This window comes from Nerophis ophidion, linkage group LG08, assembly GCF_033978795.1.
Source record: "Nerophis ophidion isolate RoL-2023_Sa linkage group LG08, RoL_Noph_v1.0, whole genome shotgun sequence".
NCBI lineage: Eukaryota > Metazoa > Chordata > Actinopteri > Syngnathiformes > Syngnathidae > Nerophis > Nerophis ophidion.
Genome location: NC_084618.1, coordinates 51,278,251 through 51,294,037, shown reverse-complemented (window position 1 = coordinate 51,294,037; position 15,787 = coordinate 51,278,251). Strand labels below are relative to the sequence as shown.

Here is a 15,787-nt window from a genome sequence, read left to right as displayed (position 1 = left end):
AGGAGCAGCAGCTTTACTTTGAGATCCTCCCGGATGACAGAGCTTCTCACCCTATCTCTAAGGGAGAGCCCTGCCACCCGGCGGAGGAAACTCATTTCGGCCGCTTGTACCCGTGATCTTATCCTTTCGGTCATGACCCAAAGCTCATGACCATAGGTGTGGATGGGAATGTAGATCGAGCGGTAAATTGGGAGCTTTGCCTTCCGGCTCAGTTCCTTCTTCACCACAACGGATCGGTACAACGTCCTCATTACTGAAGATGCCGCACCGATCCGCCTGTCGATCTCACGATCCACTCTTCCCTCAATCGTGAATAAGACTCTTAGGTACTTGAACTTCTCCACTTGAGGTAGGGTCTCCTCCCCAACCCAAAGATGGCACTCCACCCTTTTCCGGGAGAGAACCATGGACTCGGATTTGGAGGTGCTGATTCTCATTCCGGCCGCTTCACACTCTGCTGCGAACCGATCCAGTGAGAGCTGAAGATCCCGGCCAGATGAAGCCATCAGGACCACATAATCTGCAAAAAGCAGAGCCCTAATCCCGCGGCCACCAATCCGGAACCCCTCAACGCCTTGACTGCGCCTATAAATTCTGTCCATAAAAGTTATGAACAGAATTAGTGACAAAGGGCAGCCTTTTAGTAACTAGTAATCTACTTTTAAAACACGTCCTTGTGGTTCAGATAATATGTATTGATATGCTTTAGTAACATTTTGCAAAAATTTTGCTCATCAGACACAATTAGAAACTTGTTTTTTGAGTCTATTTGAAAGATGTCGAGCCGTTTCCAGATTGCGGTGGAAACCGTCTACGCCCCGCCCTCTCCAAAAGTATCTGAATATATCTTTTGAAAATGTACACTAATAAATACATCTTGAAAACCAACACTGCTAAAGCTTTTTTTTCAATTATGGTCAAAAATAAACTTAATTAACAATTTATGGATTTTCTGGTCACATCATTAAGGACACCTGCACACTCTCCAATCAATACAGCACTGAATCGAAAACACATGGTGCAAGTTGGTTTCATCTTGTGCAGGCCAAGATTAGATGAAAAGAATACTTTATGCTACTTTATCTTGCATTTCCTCAAACCAAGTCGTGATATGGCCCCCTGTCTCTATTGGAATTCAGCATCTCGTCCAAGTTCGAAATGGCCCAAATCTCATGGGCAAATAAAAACAGAGTTTATTATTTTCTAGTATTTACTATATTCTTTAGACAAAGAGCAGGTGGGCGGCCATGAAACGAGAAGGAATAGACCGAAGGTCCATCAGTCTTGCTCAGCAAAAGAGGGGAGGCGAAGTGACACAGCATGTCCAGAATGACCACATAGGTACGTCCATCAATCTGTGATGTCACAAATGGCCCACTATTCAAAAATACTCCAAAACCCAGCATTCAGAGGTTTCCAAAACTTTGTGCAATCTCATCCCCAAATGCATGAACCTTATGATTTGATGCTCTGGCATTGTTTAACACGATATTGTAACATTTATAAGTCGGAAAATAGGACAATCATCTTAGATGACTAGGCCCCTTTAAAAGGGTGAAAGGATGCAAGCGAAACTTACTGCTCAACTTAATTTTTATCGTAATTATCTAAAAATATTCTAGTTCTTCCAACTGTGAGTACAGTAAACTGTGTGAAGAATGACTACCGTGCAGATATCAAAGTGGTATTAGGCTATCTTGTTTGTGCGCTGTATTAATAATGATCAGTCGGACGACACAGCTGCTCACAGGAGCTTAGGAGCTTGACACGATTGTGTCTCTATTGCCAAATAAAGCTGTAAATCCAGAGCTAAGCCTTGCTGTGTTGTACCTCGGTGAACACTTACAGTGTTATCAAATCTGATTTACTGGCAGTTTAAACTCCACTAGTGTCATAATATACACCTATTTTTGTCTTTGTATTGTTTGGAACTAAAATAAGAGTTTTTGTTTTGGTTTTGTTTTTTCAATTCACCATGAATTAATTTCAATTCCACTCAAGCACAAATCCAGATTGTTTAGTCTCCAATGGTTCGTTAAATAGTTATGGTATAGCACAGGATTACAGTAGAGGAACCAACTGGTTTCTCTACTAATGTTTGACATTTTAGTTTTTTTTGTGGACTGAGAAAAACTACTGAATTTGTGTTTATTACTTTGACAAATTAAGCTAACACTTGATAAACTGTCATTTATAAGTAGACAGTGTTTGTGCATATCATTTTACATTAAAAAATGCTCAATTTACAAGTTAATGAAACATTGCTAAGTATCATTACTGATTGATCTATCTGGCTATTTCACAGGTTCCGGGATGTGTGCAATAAGATCATCCACCACAAGATGTTCGACCATGTGGTGTTGGTCATCATCTTCCTCAACTGCATTACAATTGCCATGGAGCGTCCTCACATCGACCCCACTAGTGCTGTGAGTCTCATAACCTTCTTCAGTGGGTCCTATGATGATTTTAATCTACATTCAAACCACTTCCTTGTAATCCAGATAACATGTATTGGATATGCTTTGGTGTAAACTGTGTGTACATTTTTCTCCACGGTCACTTTTATAACCTACTTTTTGATTGGCTCTGCAAATGCCTTCCCTTATACAAATGAAATCCTCTACTTCTCACCCCTTTTCAAAAGTTTTAGAATGTATCTTTTGAAAATGGACACTGTTAAATATATATCTTGAAGACAAACATCACTGCTCCTTAAACAGTATATAGATTCAGTGGTAACTTCCACACCTGCCCACTCGCCTATTGATAAAGATAAAAACGCTACTTTTACAAGTATTTCTCTCACTGAATGTCACACATTGCGCAGGCCAAGATTAGATGAAAATAATACTTTATCCTACCTTCTTTTCCTCAAACCAAGTTGAAATGTCACCGTTTTTTGCCATTGGAGTTTGTCAGCTTGTACAGTTTGGTTTTGTCCATCTTGACAAAACATCCACCGATCCATTCATCCCTCTTCCGCTTATCAGAAGTCGGGTCATGGGGACAGCAGCAGCCTAAGCAAGGAAGCCCAGACTGTCCTCTCCCCAGCCACTTCGTCCAGCTCTTCCCGAGGCTTTCCCAGGCCAGCTGGAAGACATAGTCTCTCCACCGTTTCTTGGGTGTTCCCCAAGGTCTCCTACCGGTTGGACACACTCTAAAGACCTCTCCAGAGTGACGTTCCGGGGGCGTTCTGACCAGATGCCTGAACCACCTCATCTGGCTATTCTCAATGTGGAAGAGCAGTGGCTTTACTTTGAGTTCCTCCCTGATGACAGAGCTTCTTACCCTATCTCTAAGGGAGCGCCCCGCCACCTGACAAAGCAAACTAATTTTGGCCGCTTGTACGTGTGATTTTGTCCATTCGGTCATAATCCAAAACTCTCGACCGTAGGTCAGGATGGGAACATAAATCGACCGGTGAATTAAGAGCTTTGCCTTTTGGCTCAGCTCCTTCCTTCAGAGTCTGCAATACTGCAGACACCACACGAATCTGCCTGTCGATCTCACGATACACTCTTCTCTCACTTGGGGCAGGAGGGGGGGAGGGGGGGAGGGGGGGGCAGGAGCTTGTCGGAGCCACTGTGTCGGACTGGTTTAGCTCAAAGAACAACATTTCGTTGCATTAGCTCTTGGTAGTGCAGGATTAAAAAAAAGGCAAAAAGGTGCAGATATAAATAAAGAGATTACTGTACAGATAAATACATTGCACTTTATAGTGGTAACGACACAAATAGAAGTCCATACCGGAATGCAGGAAGTGCTACTAATTCCCAATCGCACAATTAAATTACAGATGTAGAGAAATTATGCGGAACATTATGCATGGGATCACTCCTGACTCTGAGCCAGAAGCTTTAGGTAATAGCCGCCTTATACCCTGCTTCACCTCCTTAACTAATGCACCATCAGAGTTGGAAACCTCACTGCAGCAGATACACACACAAGTGCAACCGCCAATCCCATGTCCTCTCCCCTCTTCCAACAATAGCATCAGAACACAGTCTAGCCATTCTGTACATACACATAATAATTAGCCCTGTGATTATTATTGTCCTCCCCACTGAGCGAGGTATTTTGATGATAGCTTTAATTGTGGTTTGGTCCCAGTGGATCACACTGTTCTGCTCATTTTCTGTCTGAACCGCAGTGAAGACGGAGCTATCTCAATTGATTCAATTATCTTGATTCTGCCGTACGTGGCTAATGTCCAGGAAAAGGGATGTTTAACACATGGAAGCTGTGCCATAAAGCCACCGGGGCACATCAGGGCAAAGTCAAACAGAGTTTTACTTATGCAAATGAACTGTCTGCAAATACACAATGTCCACAGTCCTGAGTCACGCTGACATTCACATTAGAAAGTGGTAGTTTTTCGGATGTTTTTTGCCGGCTTCCTGCTGTGGCTATTGTGACCAGCATGCACCCCAAGGCCATTACTGAAATGATGATATGCAGGCTGCTGCAGGCATCCAAGAACTAAACAAGTGTAGTCATTACTATATGGGTACACATCTCATTTGCCTGGGTGGCGAAGGCATGTGTTATAAATTACTGAAGCCAATTGTGCAAATGTCTACAATTTTGGTTTGGCTGTGTGAAACTTGGCATGTATGATTTAGAAATAAGATAATAATTGGTCGAAGCTGCCCTTCCCCGATCATGATGTTAACATAATAAAATATAGTTTAATTACAAACCCCGTTTCCATATGAGTTGGGAAATTGTGTTAAATGTAAATATAAACGGAATTCAATGATTTGCAAATCATTTTCAACCCATATTCAATTGAATGCACTACAGAGACAACATATTTGATGTTCAAACTCATAAACTTTATTTATTTTTTGTAAATAATGATTACTTAGAATTCTTTTAACCACACTCAATAAACGTTTGGGAACTGAGGAAACCAATTGTTGAAGCTTTGAAAGTGAAATTCTTACCCATTCTTGTTTACTGTAGAGCTTCAGTCATTCACTGCAGCAGTCATTCACCGCTGTTGTATTTTATGCTTCATAATGCGCCACACATTTTCGATGGGAGAGAAGTCTGCACTGGAGGCGGGCCAGGAAAGTACCCGTACCCTTTTTTTTACAAAGCCACGCTGCTGAATGTGGCTTGGCATTTTCCTGTTGAAATAAGCAGGGGCGTCCATGAAAAAGACGGCACTTAGATGGCAGCATAAGTTGTTCCATAACCTGTATTTACCTTTCAACATTAATGGTGCCTTCACAAATGTGTAAGTCACCCATGCCTTGGGCACTAATGCACCCCCATAATATCACCGATGCTGGCTTTTGAACTTTGCGTCGATAACAGTCTGGATGGTTCGCTTCCCCTTTGGTCCAGATGACACGATGTCGAATTTTTCCAAAAACAATTTAAAATGTGGTCTCGTCAGACCACAGAACACTTTTCCACTTTGCATCAGTCCATCTTAGACGATCTAGGGCCCAGAGAAGCCGGCGGCATGTCTGGATGTTGTTGATAAATGGCTTTCGCTTTGCATAGTAGAGCTTTAACTTGCATTTTCTGAGCCCATGTGGTGATACCCTTTAGAGATTGATGTCGGTTTTTGATACAGTGCCATCCGAGGGATCGAAGGTCACGATCATTCAATGTTGGTTTCCGGCCATGCCGCTTAACCTTTTGATGATATTATGGACCGTAGATGTTGAAATTCCTAAATTTCTTGCAATTGCACTTTGAGAAACGTTGTTCTTAAACTGTTTGACTATTTGCTCACGGAATTGAGAACAAAGGAGTGTACCTTGCCCCATCCTTTCTTGTGAAAGACTAGGCATTTTTTGGGACGCTGTTTTTATACCCAATCATGGCACCCACTTGTTCCCAATTAGCCTGCACACCTGTGGGATGTTCCAAATAAGTGTTTGATGAGCATTCCTTAACTTTATCAGTATGTATTGCCACCTTTCCCAACTTCTTTGTCACGTGTTGCTGGCATCAAATTCCAAAGTTAATGATTATTTGCAAAAAAAAAATGTTTATCAGTTTGAACATCAAATATCTTGTCTTTGTAGCATATTCAACTGAATATGGGTTGAAAATGATTTGCAAATAATTGTATTCCGTTTATATTTACATCTAACGCAATTTCCCAACTCATATGGAAACGGGGTTTGCACATGCATTCATTGTTATTGCTGCAACGATTAAATGTTGCACACAATTTTAATGAAATATACTGGCTGAACAATTAGATGATTGCTGTGGATTGTATTGCTGTTCTGCATTTGATTCTCCATGCTGCCTCTATATGGTCTTCTCCCAGCTCAGTGGAAACAATAGGAGGAGGATTACACCACTTATTATGACATATGACTTCCAATTGAGCAAGAAGAAAATCCATCAGTGCCCTGGTTTCTAAATTGAATCTGAGCAGCACCAATGATATGAAATAGAATCACTCTAAGTTTTTAGCACTCCCCTCATCTACTGCTGAGAAAATTAAGATTGAGAGTTGTCGTGTGCACACTTATCTTTCCAACGTCAATTCAGGAGCGTACGAAACATTCCTAATTGCGATTTTTATGTAATCACAAACAGCTAAGCGGCTTTTAAGTTGTCACCAGTTAAAGGATGGATATACAGTAAAGTTGTTCCTGGTTGTCAAAGAGATATTTTAATTCTCAGCAAAGTGGAGTTGTGGCATTTCTAGCAGATTAATTTCTGGAAGTGAATTATCTGGTCTCGTAACTCAGTACATACAGTAAGTCAAAGCTAACCTCTGTCTTGCTGCTGGGCTTTACAAATCAAGCCAGGTTAAAAATGGGCACTTCATCATACACTCTGCTGCTCGTTTTCAACCCAATTGACCACTAATGCGGATATGTGGTTTACTGCCATAGCAAGAGTTACATGCCATTGTTGGTACCTGCTGTGAAAGAAGGAAAAACCCTCAACGATCACTGCAATAACTCAAAACTGACACAAATAATAATTTGAATAAATGCAGGAATTTTACGCCAAAAAGCACACACCATAGCTCCTTGTGAAACATGCAGCAAACTCACCGGGGTTGAGGTGGGGAGGTTGGGGGTCGAGGTTTGGTGGTAGCGGGGGGTGTGTATATTGTAGCAAGGGGTTCTAGGTATTTGTTCTATTGTGTTTATGTGTTTACCTACTCGGTGGCCTAGTGGTTAGAGTGTCCGCCCTGAGATCGGTAGATCGTGAGTTCAAATCCCGGCCGAGTCATACCAAGGACTATAAAACTGGGACCAGATACCTCCCTGCTTGGCACTCAGTATTAAGGGTTGGACTTGGGGGTTAAATCACCATAAATGATTCCCGGCCGTGGCACCGCTGCTGCCCACTGCTCCCCACTGCTCCCCACTGCTCCCCTCACCTCCCAGGGGGTGATCAAGGGTGATGGGTCAAATGCAGAGAATAATTTCGTAGTATCTAGTACGTGTGTGACAATCATTGGTACTTTAACTTTAACTTAATGTTGTGTTACATTGCGGATGTTCTCCCAAAATGTGTTTGTCATTCTTGTTTGTTGTACGTTCACATTCTGTCGCATATTTTTTAACAGTGTTAAAGTTGTTTATACAGCTGCCCTCAGTGTGACATGTATGGCTGTTGATCAAGCATGCCTTGCATTTTCACATGTGTGTGTAAAAGCTGCACATATTATGTGACTGAGCCGGCACGCTGTTTGTATGGAGGAAAAGCAGACAACAGATTGTTGAGTACGCCAAAGGCAGTGCCTTTAAGGCACGCTCCCAATATTGTTATTCGGGTGGAAATCGGGAGAAATTTGTAAGAATGGTTGCCCGGGGAGATTTTGGGGAGGGGCACTGAAATGTGGTAGTCTTCCAAGAAAATCGGGCGGGTTGGCAAGTATGTGTGCAGGCTACAGTAAAATCTAAGTTTCAGAAATCTTGGTCTCAGTCGCAGGTCATAAGTCGCTCAAAGGATCAAATACCCCTCAACCAAAAACACTCAAGAAAGGCAAATCATTGGACTATTCTAAAGTAACCATCAATGATGCCTGATTTAAAGGGAATTGCACCTTTTTTGCCCTACTCGGGCAGGAGTTGAGTCCATCCACTTTTGCATGATGCTTGCCTCTCTAGGGAATCTAAACAAAGTTAACTTTCTCTCGCACCCAAACAAACATTTTCTTAGAGCCATTGCTCAACTTGCTAACACTGTGTCATCGTTGTAGACAGCAGATATACAGTTGTGGTCAAAAGTTTACATGCACTTGTAAAGACCATAATGTCATGGCTGTCTTGAGTTTCCAATAATTTCTGCAACTCTTATTTTTTGTCATAGATTAATTGCAGCACATTCTTGTTGGTCACAAAAAACTTTGGTTCTCTTATTAATTTTTTTATGGGTCTACTGAAAATGTGACCAAATCTGCTGGGTCAAAAGTATACATACAGCAATGTTAATATTTGGTTACATGTCCCTTGACAAGTTTCACTGCAATTAGACACTTTTGGTAGCCATCCACAATTTGTTGCCAAGATTCTGGTTGAATTTTTAACCACTCCTCCTGCCAAAATTGGTGCTGTTCAGCTAAATGTGTTGGTTTCCTGACATGAACTTGTTTCTTCAGCATTGTCCACACATTTAAGTCAGGACTTTGGGAAGGTCATTCTTAAACCTTAATTCTAGCCTGATTTAGCCGTTCCTTTACCACTGTTGACGTGTGTTTGGGGTCATTGTCCTATTGGAACACCCAACTCCGTATAAGACCCAACCTCCAGGCTGATGATTTTAGGTTGTCCTGAAGAATTTGGAGGTAATCCTCCTTTTTGATTGTGCCATTTACTCTCTGTAAAGCACTAGTTTCTTTGGCAGCAAAACAGGCCCAAACATAATACTACTTGACGGTAGGCATAGTGTTTCTGGGATTAAAGGACTCATCTTTTTTGCTCCAAACATATTGTTGGGTATTGTGGCCAAATAACTCAATTTTTGTTTCATTTGACCACAGAACTTTCCTCCAGAAGGTCTTATCTTTGTCCATGTGATGTCAGATGAAAAATAAATGACCACAATACCCTTCCGAAGCAGAGGAGGGTACAGCGCAGGGTTAGAACATTTACAAGGGCATGCCCATATAAGTAAGTCCGGCACACATTCTGTGCTGCTGTCTTTTTTTCTTTTTTTTAAAAAGACCGTAAAACACAGCGTTCAGAGCGATTCACGGCTGCTTGCAGGGCTCACTTTCAAATGCATGAACCTTAATATTTGACGCTTTGGATTTGTTTAACACGACTATCCAACAATGTATTAACATATAAAGGTCAAATAAGAGAAAATGTATGATAGATCCCCTTTCATAAAAGTAAAAAGAAAGACTACCTTTTGATGTGTGATGTTGTGGATTGCAAGTAAGCTCCTTTATCACACGTTTTAACATGAAACCAAACCGTCAAGTTAGGAATTAATGGAGTCCAGTCAGTTTTATTTCACAACAGAAGTCAGGTGAAGGCACTTGAAACACCCTCCTTGTGCATTAAAGAGAACCAACTTAACCCCACGTAAGCAAGGATAAACTGCCTCCAGGGAAGAAACCTCAAACAGAACCCAGGCTCTGCGGAACGCCAATCTGTCTTGACTGGCTGGTTTGTAATAGAGACACAGAGTGAAGGGACCGAGGATAGATAGAGAGGTTAAATACAAAACAATGAGCACAGCAGCAGCAGCCATATTCCCATTACAGTATGACGCTTCACCAAGCAATACACTTCTTTAAAAAATGTATGTTACAAGGCTTTAGCAATGCACTATTACCACATTTTTTGGACCATAAGGAGCTCCAGATTACAAGGCGCTAGAGATGCGCGGTTTGCGGTCTCATCCGCGGATAAACCGCGGGTCGGGGGGTTGACATGACGAAAAAATAGATTTTAATTAGATTCGGGCGGGTGGCGGTTAAACCATCCGGAAATATTTGATATACATGGTTCTGGGATCGGTATCCTTCGCCATTCAAAGAGCCATTTAAGACCCGTGTCATTAAGCGAAGAAGACAATAAGAGACGTTATTATTCTCCTGAATGACTGCCGGCAGTCACCCAGATATCAAGTATTAGGGCGTGCTATGAAGCCATTGGCTTTGTTGCCTTCTACAACATATACGATCTGCTTGTCAGTCCAGCATCATGTTGTGTGTGGCTTCCGCGGCAACACGCAGACAACTGCAAGGCATACTGGGTGACACAGAGTACACTAATGGTTGTGATATAAATAATTTTAACACTCTTAGTAATATGTGCCACACTGTGAAGCCACACCAATTAGGAACGACAAACACATTTCGGGAGAACATCCTCACAGTAACACAACATAAACGCAACACAACAAATACCCAGAATTTTTTGTATTCATGACACTTCCTGACTATTTTATACACCCCGCTAGCAGCAAACCCCGCCACCTCCCCCCCGTGCGTCGGTAAGGTGGGCGGGGTTGGGGGGGCGGGGGTGTAAAATATATTCAGTCGTGTCAGATACAAAGGATTGTGGGTATTTGTTGTGTTGCGTTTATGTTGTGTTACTGTGAGGATGTTCTCCCGAAATGTGTTTGTTAATCTTGTATTGTGTGGCTTCACAGCGTGGCGCATATTAGTAAGTGTTAAAGTTGTTTATATCACAACCATCAATGTACTCTGTATCACCCAGTATGCCTTTCAATCTTGTACGTGTGATTGTGGAAACTGCACACAACATGTTGCTGGACTAACAACAGGTTCGTACATGTTGTTGAAAGTGTCAAAGGCAATGGTTTTCACAGCACGCCCATATTTTTGTCATCAGGATGAACGCTATTGGATAGTCGCGGGAACGTTAGCGGCTCCAATTGTCTTCATTACTCTGTGAAACAGGTTTAAATAGCTCTATGAGTGGTAAAGGCGGCCGACCTCTGATGTAATTCAGCGAGCGGTTGGCGGGCGGGTACAGTCCTGATAAAGTGTTGGTTCGGGTGGATGACGACTTTGGTGACGCGGTTGCGGATGATATACTTGCCTATCCGCGCATCTCTACAAGGCGCGCTGTTGATGAACTGGTTTATTTTCATACAAAAGGCGCACCGAATTATAAGGTGCATTAAAGGGGTTATCTTATTTTGCTAAACTTAAAACACATCCTTGTGATTCACATAACATGTAATGGTGATTGTTTGGTCCAAATTTTGTATAGATTATGTTTTACAGACCATTTTCAGCCTTATTTAGATGGCTTCACTTCGACATCTTTTCTTCATAGTCTTTGTTGTAGTTTTTAGCGTTTCTATAGCGAGCCTACTGACAGATTCAGTTAGAACTGTACGCTACTTTGTATTAAAATTTCCACAGAGGAGGATGAATTTCTCACAAGAAGACGATAGAGAAAAAGAAGGAGCTAATTGACTACGGCGCGGACTACAATGATGGATGTGCCCAAATGTTCAAATACACAACAGCAAGTACGAATAAGAAAGAAAATTTGGTTTTGCATTATATTGTGAAACAAAATGCCAGATAATATGTCTCCTAATACGTGTTATTTTGGGGTTCTTATACACACACACACCATAAAAAAACATACGTTGAAGCACAGTATGTCTAACTACGGTAAATGTAATGCTCTGACAATCCAACAAGCGGTGCAGCTTCGTAGTCTACCAAAGTTGTACTAAAAAATTCTGACAGATTTTTAAATAAAACATCAAAGTTTTGGTTTCACTTGGATACCGGTACTTGCTCCTATTATTTCTTAAACAGGCGTCAACCTGCAGTCCACACATATCTCTTATTTGTGACTGCCATCTACTGGTCACATGTATCATTTCACCATGTACCACAACAACGATAAGCACAACCAGAATCTAATAGGGGCGGCATGGTGTAGTGAGTAGAGCGGCCGTGCCAGAAACCTAAGGGTTGCAGGTTCGCTCCCCACCTATTGACATTAAAATCGCTGCCGTTGTGTCCTTGGGCAAGACACTTCACCCTTGCCCCCGGTGCCGCTCACACTGGTGAATGAATGATGAATGAATGATTGGTGGTGGTCGGAGGGGCCGTAGGCGCAAACTGGCAGCCACGCTTCCCTCAGTCTACCCCAGGGCAGCTGTGGCTACAGATGTAGCTTACCACCACCAGGTGTGAATGAAAGATGGGTTCCCACTTCTTTGTGAGCGCTTTGAGTATCTAGAAATAAAAAAGCGCGATAGAAATCTAATCCTTTATTATTATTATTATTACATACTGTATATAAGAAGCACTGTTGATTTTTGAGAAAATAAAAGGATATTAAGTCCGCCTTATATTCCGAAATATGGTACACTAAATCCTATAAAGAAGTAAACAAGACAAACATGTTTCCCTCACTTTTAATGAACCCAATATCTGTTTTCATAAATATGGTTTTACCTGCAGCTCAAAAATATGCACAGAAAAATTGGCATAAGTAGTGTTACATTTTGGTGTTGGTCCAGACCCCAGGATGCAGCAATAGCAGGCGAAGTGCGACTAAAAACCCTTTTATTCGGGGAAACCGAACAAGAATAGTGCCGCAGGGAAGTGCATAAAAAGCAACGAGGCATAGGAAGCATAAGGGCGTCATGTTTAGGTGAAAAGCAAAACAATGATTTGGCACTGTCCTACTGACAAGGCTGGCTTGAGAGGCTTCCTGATTGGCAAACAGGAACAAGTGATAGAGCAAGCACTCAGACCAGAGAAATGGTAACAAATGAAGGCAAACACGAAATAAAAACAATGTAAGAGGGCTTGACAGGAAATAAAAGAAAGTCATGAGAGATAATGACAAATATGTACAGTGCTTGACTTGGGTAAGTAGAGTAGTTTGTAGTGACTGTGATCACTGACATTATAATATATGTTTGCCTATATTCTACAGTCGTTTGTAAAACTATTTCCAACTTAATTGTTTTTTTCTATATGTATTCAAGCTTAGCTGCAAGAAATAAAAGCCCAAAAGGACACAAAAATAAACACATGAATATATGATGTCGTCATTGTTGGACGCTGGATAGTTATAATATGTAGACTGAATGGCTGGAAGCAGAAATTTATAAACCCCATTAGGCAAGCAAGCATTCCCAGTGAATCCATTCTTGACATTTTGACATTCCCAGATCCTCGAGCAGGACTACCATCTTTGTGTGAGAGTGTGTGATGTCTTCTTCCTCTGAGCATGTGCAATGGTCAAGGGAGGCCGTGGGAAAGGCAGCCACCTACACACACTTGCAGACATTGCGACTGAGAGACAAGGCAGGGAGGGTCGCTGATAGAAAGGAATGAGGTTAAAACAGCAGCTTCTAAAGAAATTAAATTCTTCCTTCCTCCCGTCAGTACTTTTGGAGCTGGGTAAAAAAAAATAAAAAAAATGCCCCCATCCCACTCCATCATTAAAGGCCTACTGAAACCCACTACTACCGACCACGCAGTCTGATAGTTTATATATCAATGATGAAATCTTAACAATGCAACACATGCCAATACGGCCGGGTTAGTTTACTAAATTGCAATTTTAAATTTTGCGCGAATTATCCTGCTGAAAACGTCGCGGTATGATGACGTCACGGATTGTAGCTGACATTTTGATCCAGTACCAATCACAGCTATAAGTGGCCTGCTTTAATCGCATAATTACACAGTATTCTGGGAATCTGTGTTGCTGAATCTTTTGCAATTTCTTCAATTAATAATGGAGACGTCAAAGAAAAAAGATGTTTAACAACACAAACACAGCCGGTGTTTCCTTGTTTATGTTTCCGAAAGCTGAAGGTGAAGCTTTACTATGGAACAGAGCGGTCAAGCGAACATGGTTCCCTACCACATGTCAGCCGGCAAGTTTCGGAGAGAAAATGGTGGCAAAGGGTCGGTTCTTACCGTAGACATGAGCGGAGAGTTTGCGTCGTTCTTCCTGCAGCTGCGGACTCTCTTGCCTCCTCCCAACGGCTGCCCCCGACCATCGGATGCTTACACCGTGGAGGAGGGAAAAAAATAAAATCTCAGCCCGACTGCCTTGCCTCATCGAGAAACGTGGCTTCCCACGGAGACACTGGCGGTCCCCACACCCATGGCCACACCCCTCTGACTTTCAGATACCACCATATAATCTCACTAAAACACTATTAACACAATAAGATGATGAGGGATTTTCCAGAATTATCCTAGTGTAACAAACAGTTCAGGGTATCCCAAGTTAACAGAGAGTGTGAGGAGGATGAGGAGGAGTTTTGTCCTTTCAGAGTTGCCGTGGGGCTGTGACGTAGGGTGTGTGGTTGTGGAGAGAGAGGTGTAAAGCAGTTCACAGCAAAGAAGCAGTGGCTACCGGACCTGCTCTAATGTCTCCCGTTTATTATTTTATTATATAAGTACACTGTATAGGCAAACCCAGGACACTTGGATACACTAGTAAATGTGTCTAATAACATCTGAACCGCTCCCACTGCCCTGTTTTTTTATCTTTCTTTCTAGTCCTTCACTCTCACTTTCCTCATGCACAAATCTTTCATCCTTGCTCAAATTAATGAGGAAATGGTCGCTTTCTCGGTCCGAATCGCTCTCTCTGCTGGTGGCCATGATTGTAAACAATGTACGGATGTGAGGAGCTCCACAACCCGTGACGTCACGCGCATATCGTCTGCTACTTCCAATTGAGGCAAGGCTTTTTTATGAGCGACCAAAAGTTGCGAATTTTATCGTGGATGTTCTGTACTAAATCCTTTCAGCAAAAATATGGCAATATCGCGAAATGATAAAGTATGACACATAGAATGGACCTGCTATCCCCGTTTAAATAAGAAAATCTCATTTCAATAGGCCTTTAAGGCACGCTGCTGCAGGCAGGAGGCAAACTTGGGAGCACTGTATTGTAAACATAAATATAACTGAATTCCACATTTTTCTTGGAGAGTAAAAAGTACTGTAAAGGTCAAGCTTTGTACTTGCCTTACAGCTATCATTTTTTTAACTTCAATGGATTTCTTGAAAGATGTTTTTTTTTTCCATGACATGTTTGTTGAAATGATGTTCCCAATGCAGGCTCAGTTGGGCTCAGACTTTATACTTTTTATAACATTTTCTTTTTGTTTTGGTTAACAGGAGCGGATCTTCTTAACATTGTCCAACTACATCTTCACAGCAATCTTTGTGACTGAAATGATTGTAAAGGTAAGAGCGGCCATTAATATACTTTATACTGTATCTGCTGTATTTGTAAATCTATTTATTTGACCATCAGTCAGTTATGCTGGTTGACCTTATTGTTGTTGAACTTTGAAAAAATAAATATTCCCATTCGAAATACTGTCAAGAAAATTAAAATATTCCAGGCTTAAACTGTCGTTTTAATTAATTCAACAAGTTATGCTTTTTTGACATATAGTTTCCCAAATGCCATATATATTTAACGCAAAGTCTACCAATTTATAAAAAACACGTTTTCATAATTATTTTTTTTTTAAGTAAAAGAACAAATGAATAACATTTCCTATTTTTACATGTACAGTGTTTTTCAACCACTGTGCTGCGCCACACTAGTGTACCGTGAGATATTGTTTGGTGTGCCATGGGAGATTATGTAAATTGGGTTAAAAATATTTTTCGCAAATCGGTAATTATAATCCGCAAATGTGCGGTTGTTGAGTGTCTGTGCTGTCTAGAGCTCGGCAGAGTAACCGTGTAATACTATTCCTATATCAGTAGGTGGCAGCATCTAGCGAATTGCTTTGTAAATGTCGGGAACGACAACGATGGTTTGCAGGTAAAAAGGTATCTAATGCTTAAACC

General features: G+C 41.5%; 1 protein-coding gene across 13 annotated transcripts in view; it reads left to right on the top strand.

Annotated features, from left to right (window-relative positions):
• The window catches only part of cacna1g (calcium channel, voltage-dependent, T type, alpha 1G subunit), a 365,011-nt gene that overhangs the window by 209,676 nt on the left and 139,548 nt on the right, over nt 1-15,787 (top strand). For all 13 annotated transcript variants that reach the window (XM_061908861.1, XM_061908854.1, XM_061908860.1 and 10 more), the window contains 2 exons: nt 2,306-2,429; nt 15,101-15,169. In XM_061908861.1, coding sequence (XP_061764845.1) covers nt 2,306-2,429; nt 15,101-15,169 — 193 coding nt within the window. The remainder of the gene's footprint in view (nt 1-2,305; nt 2,430-15,100; nt 15,170-15,787) is intronic.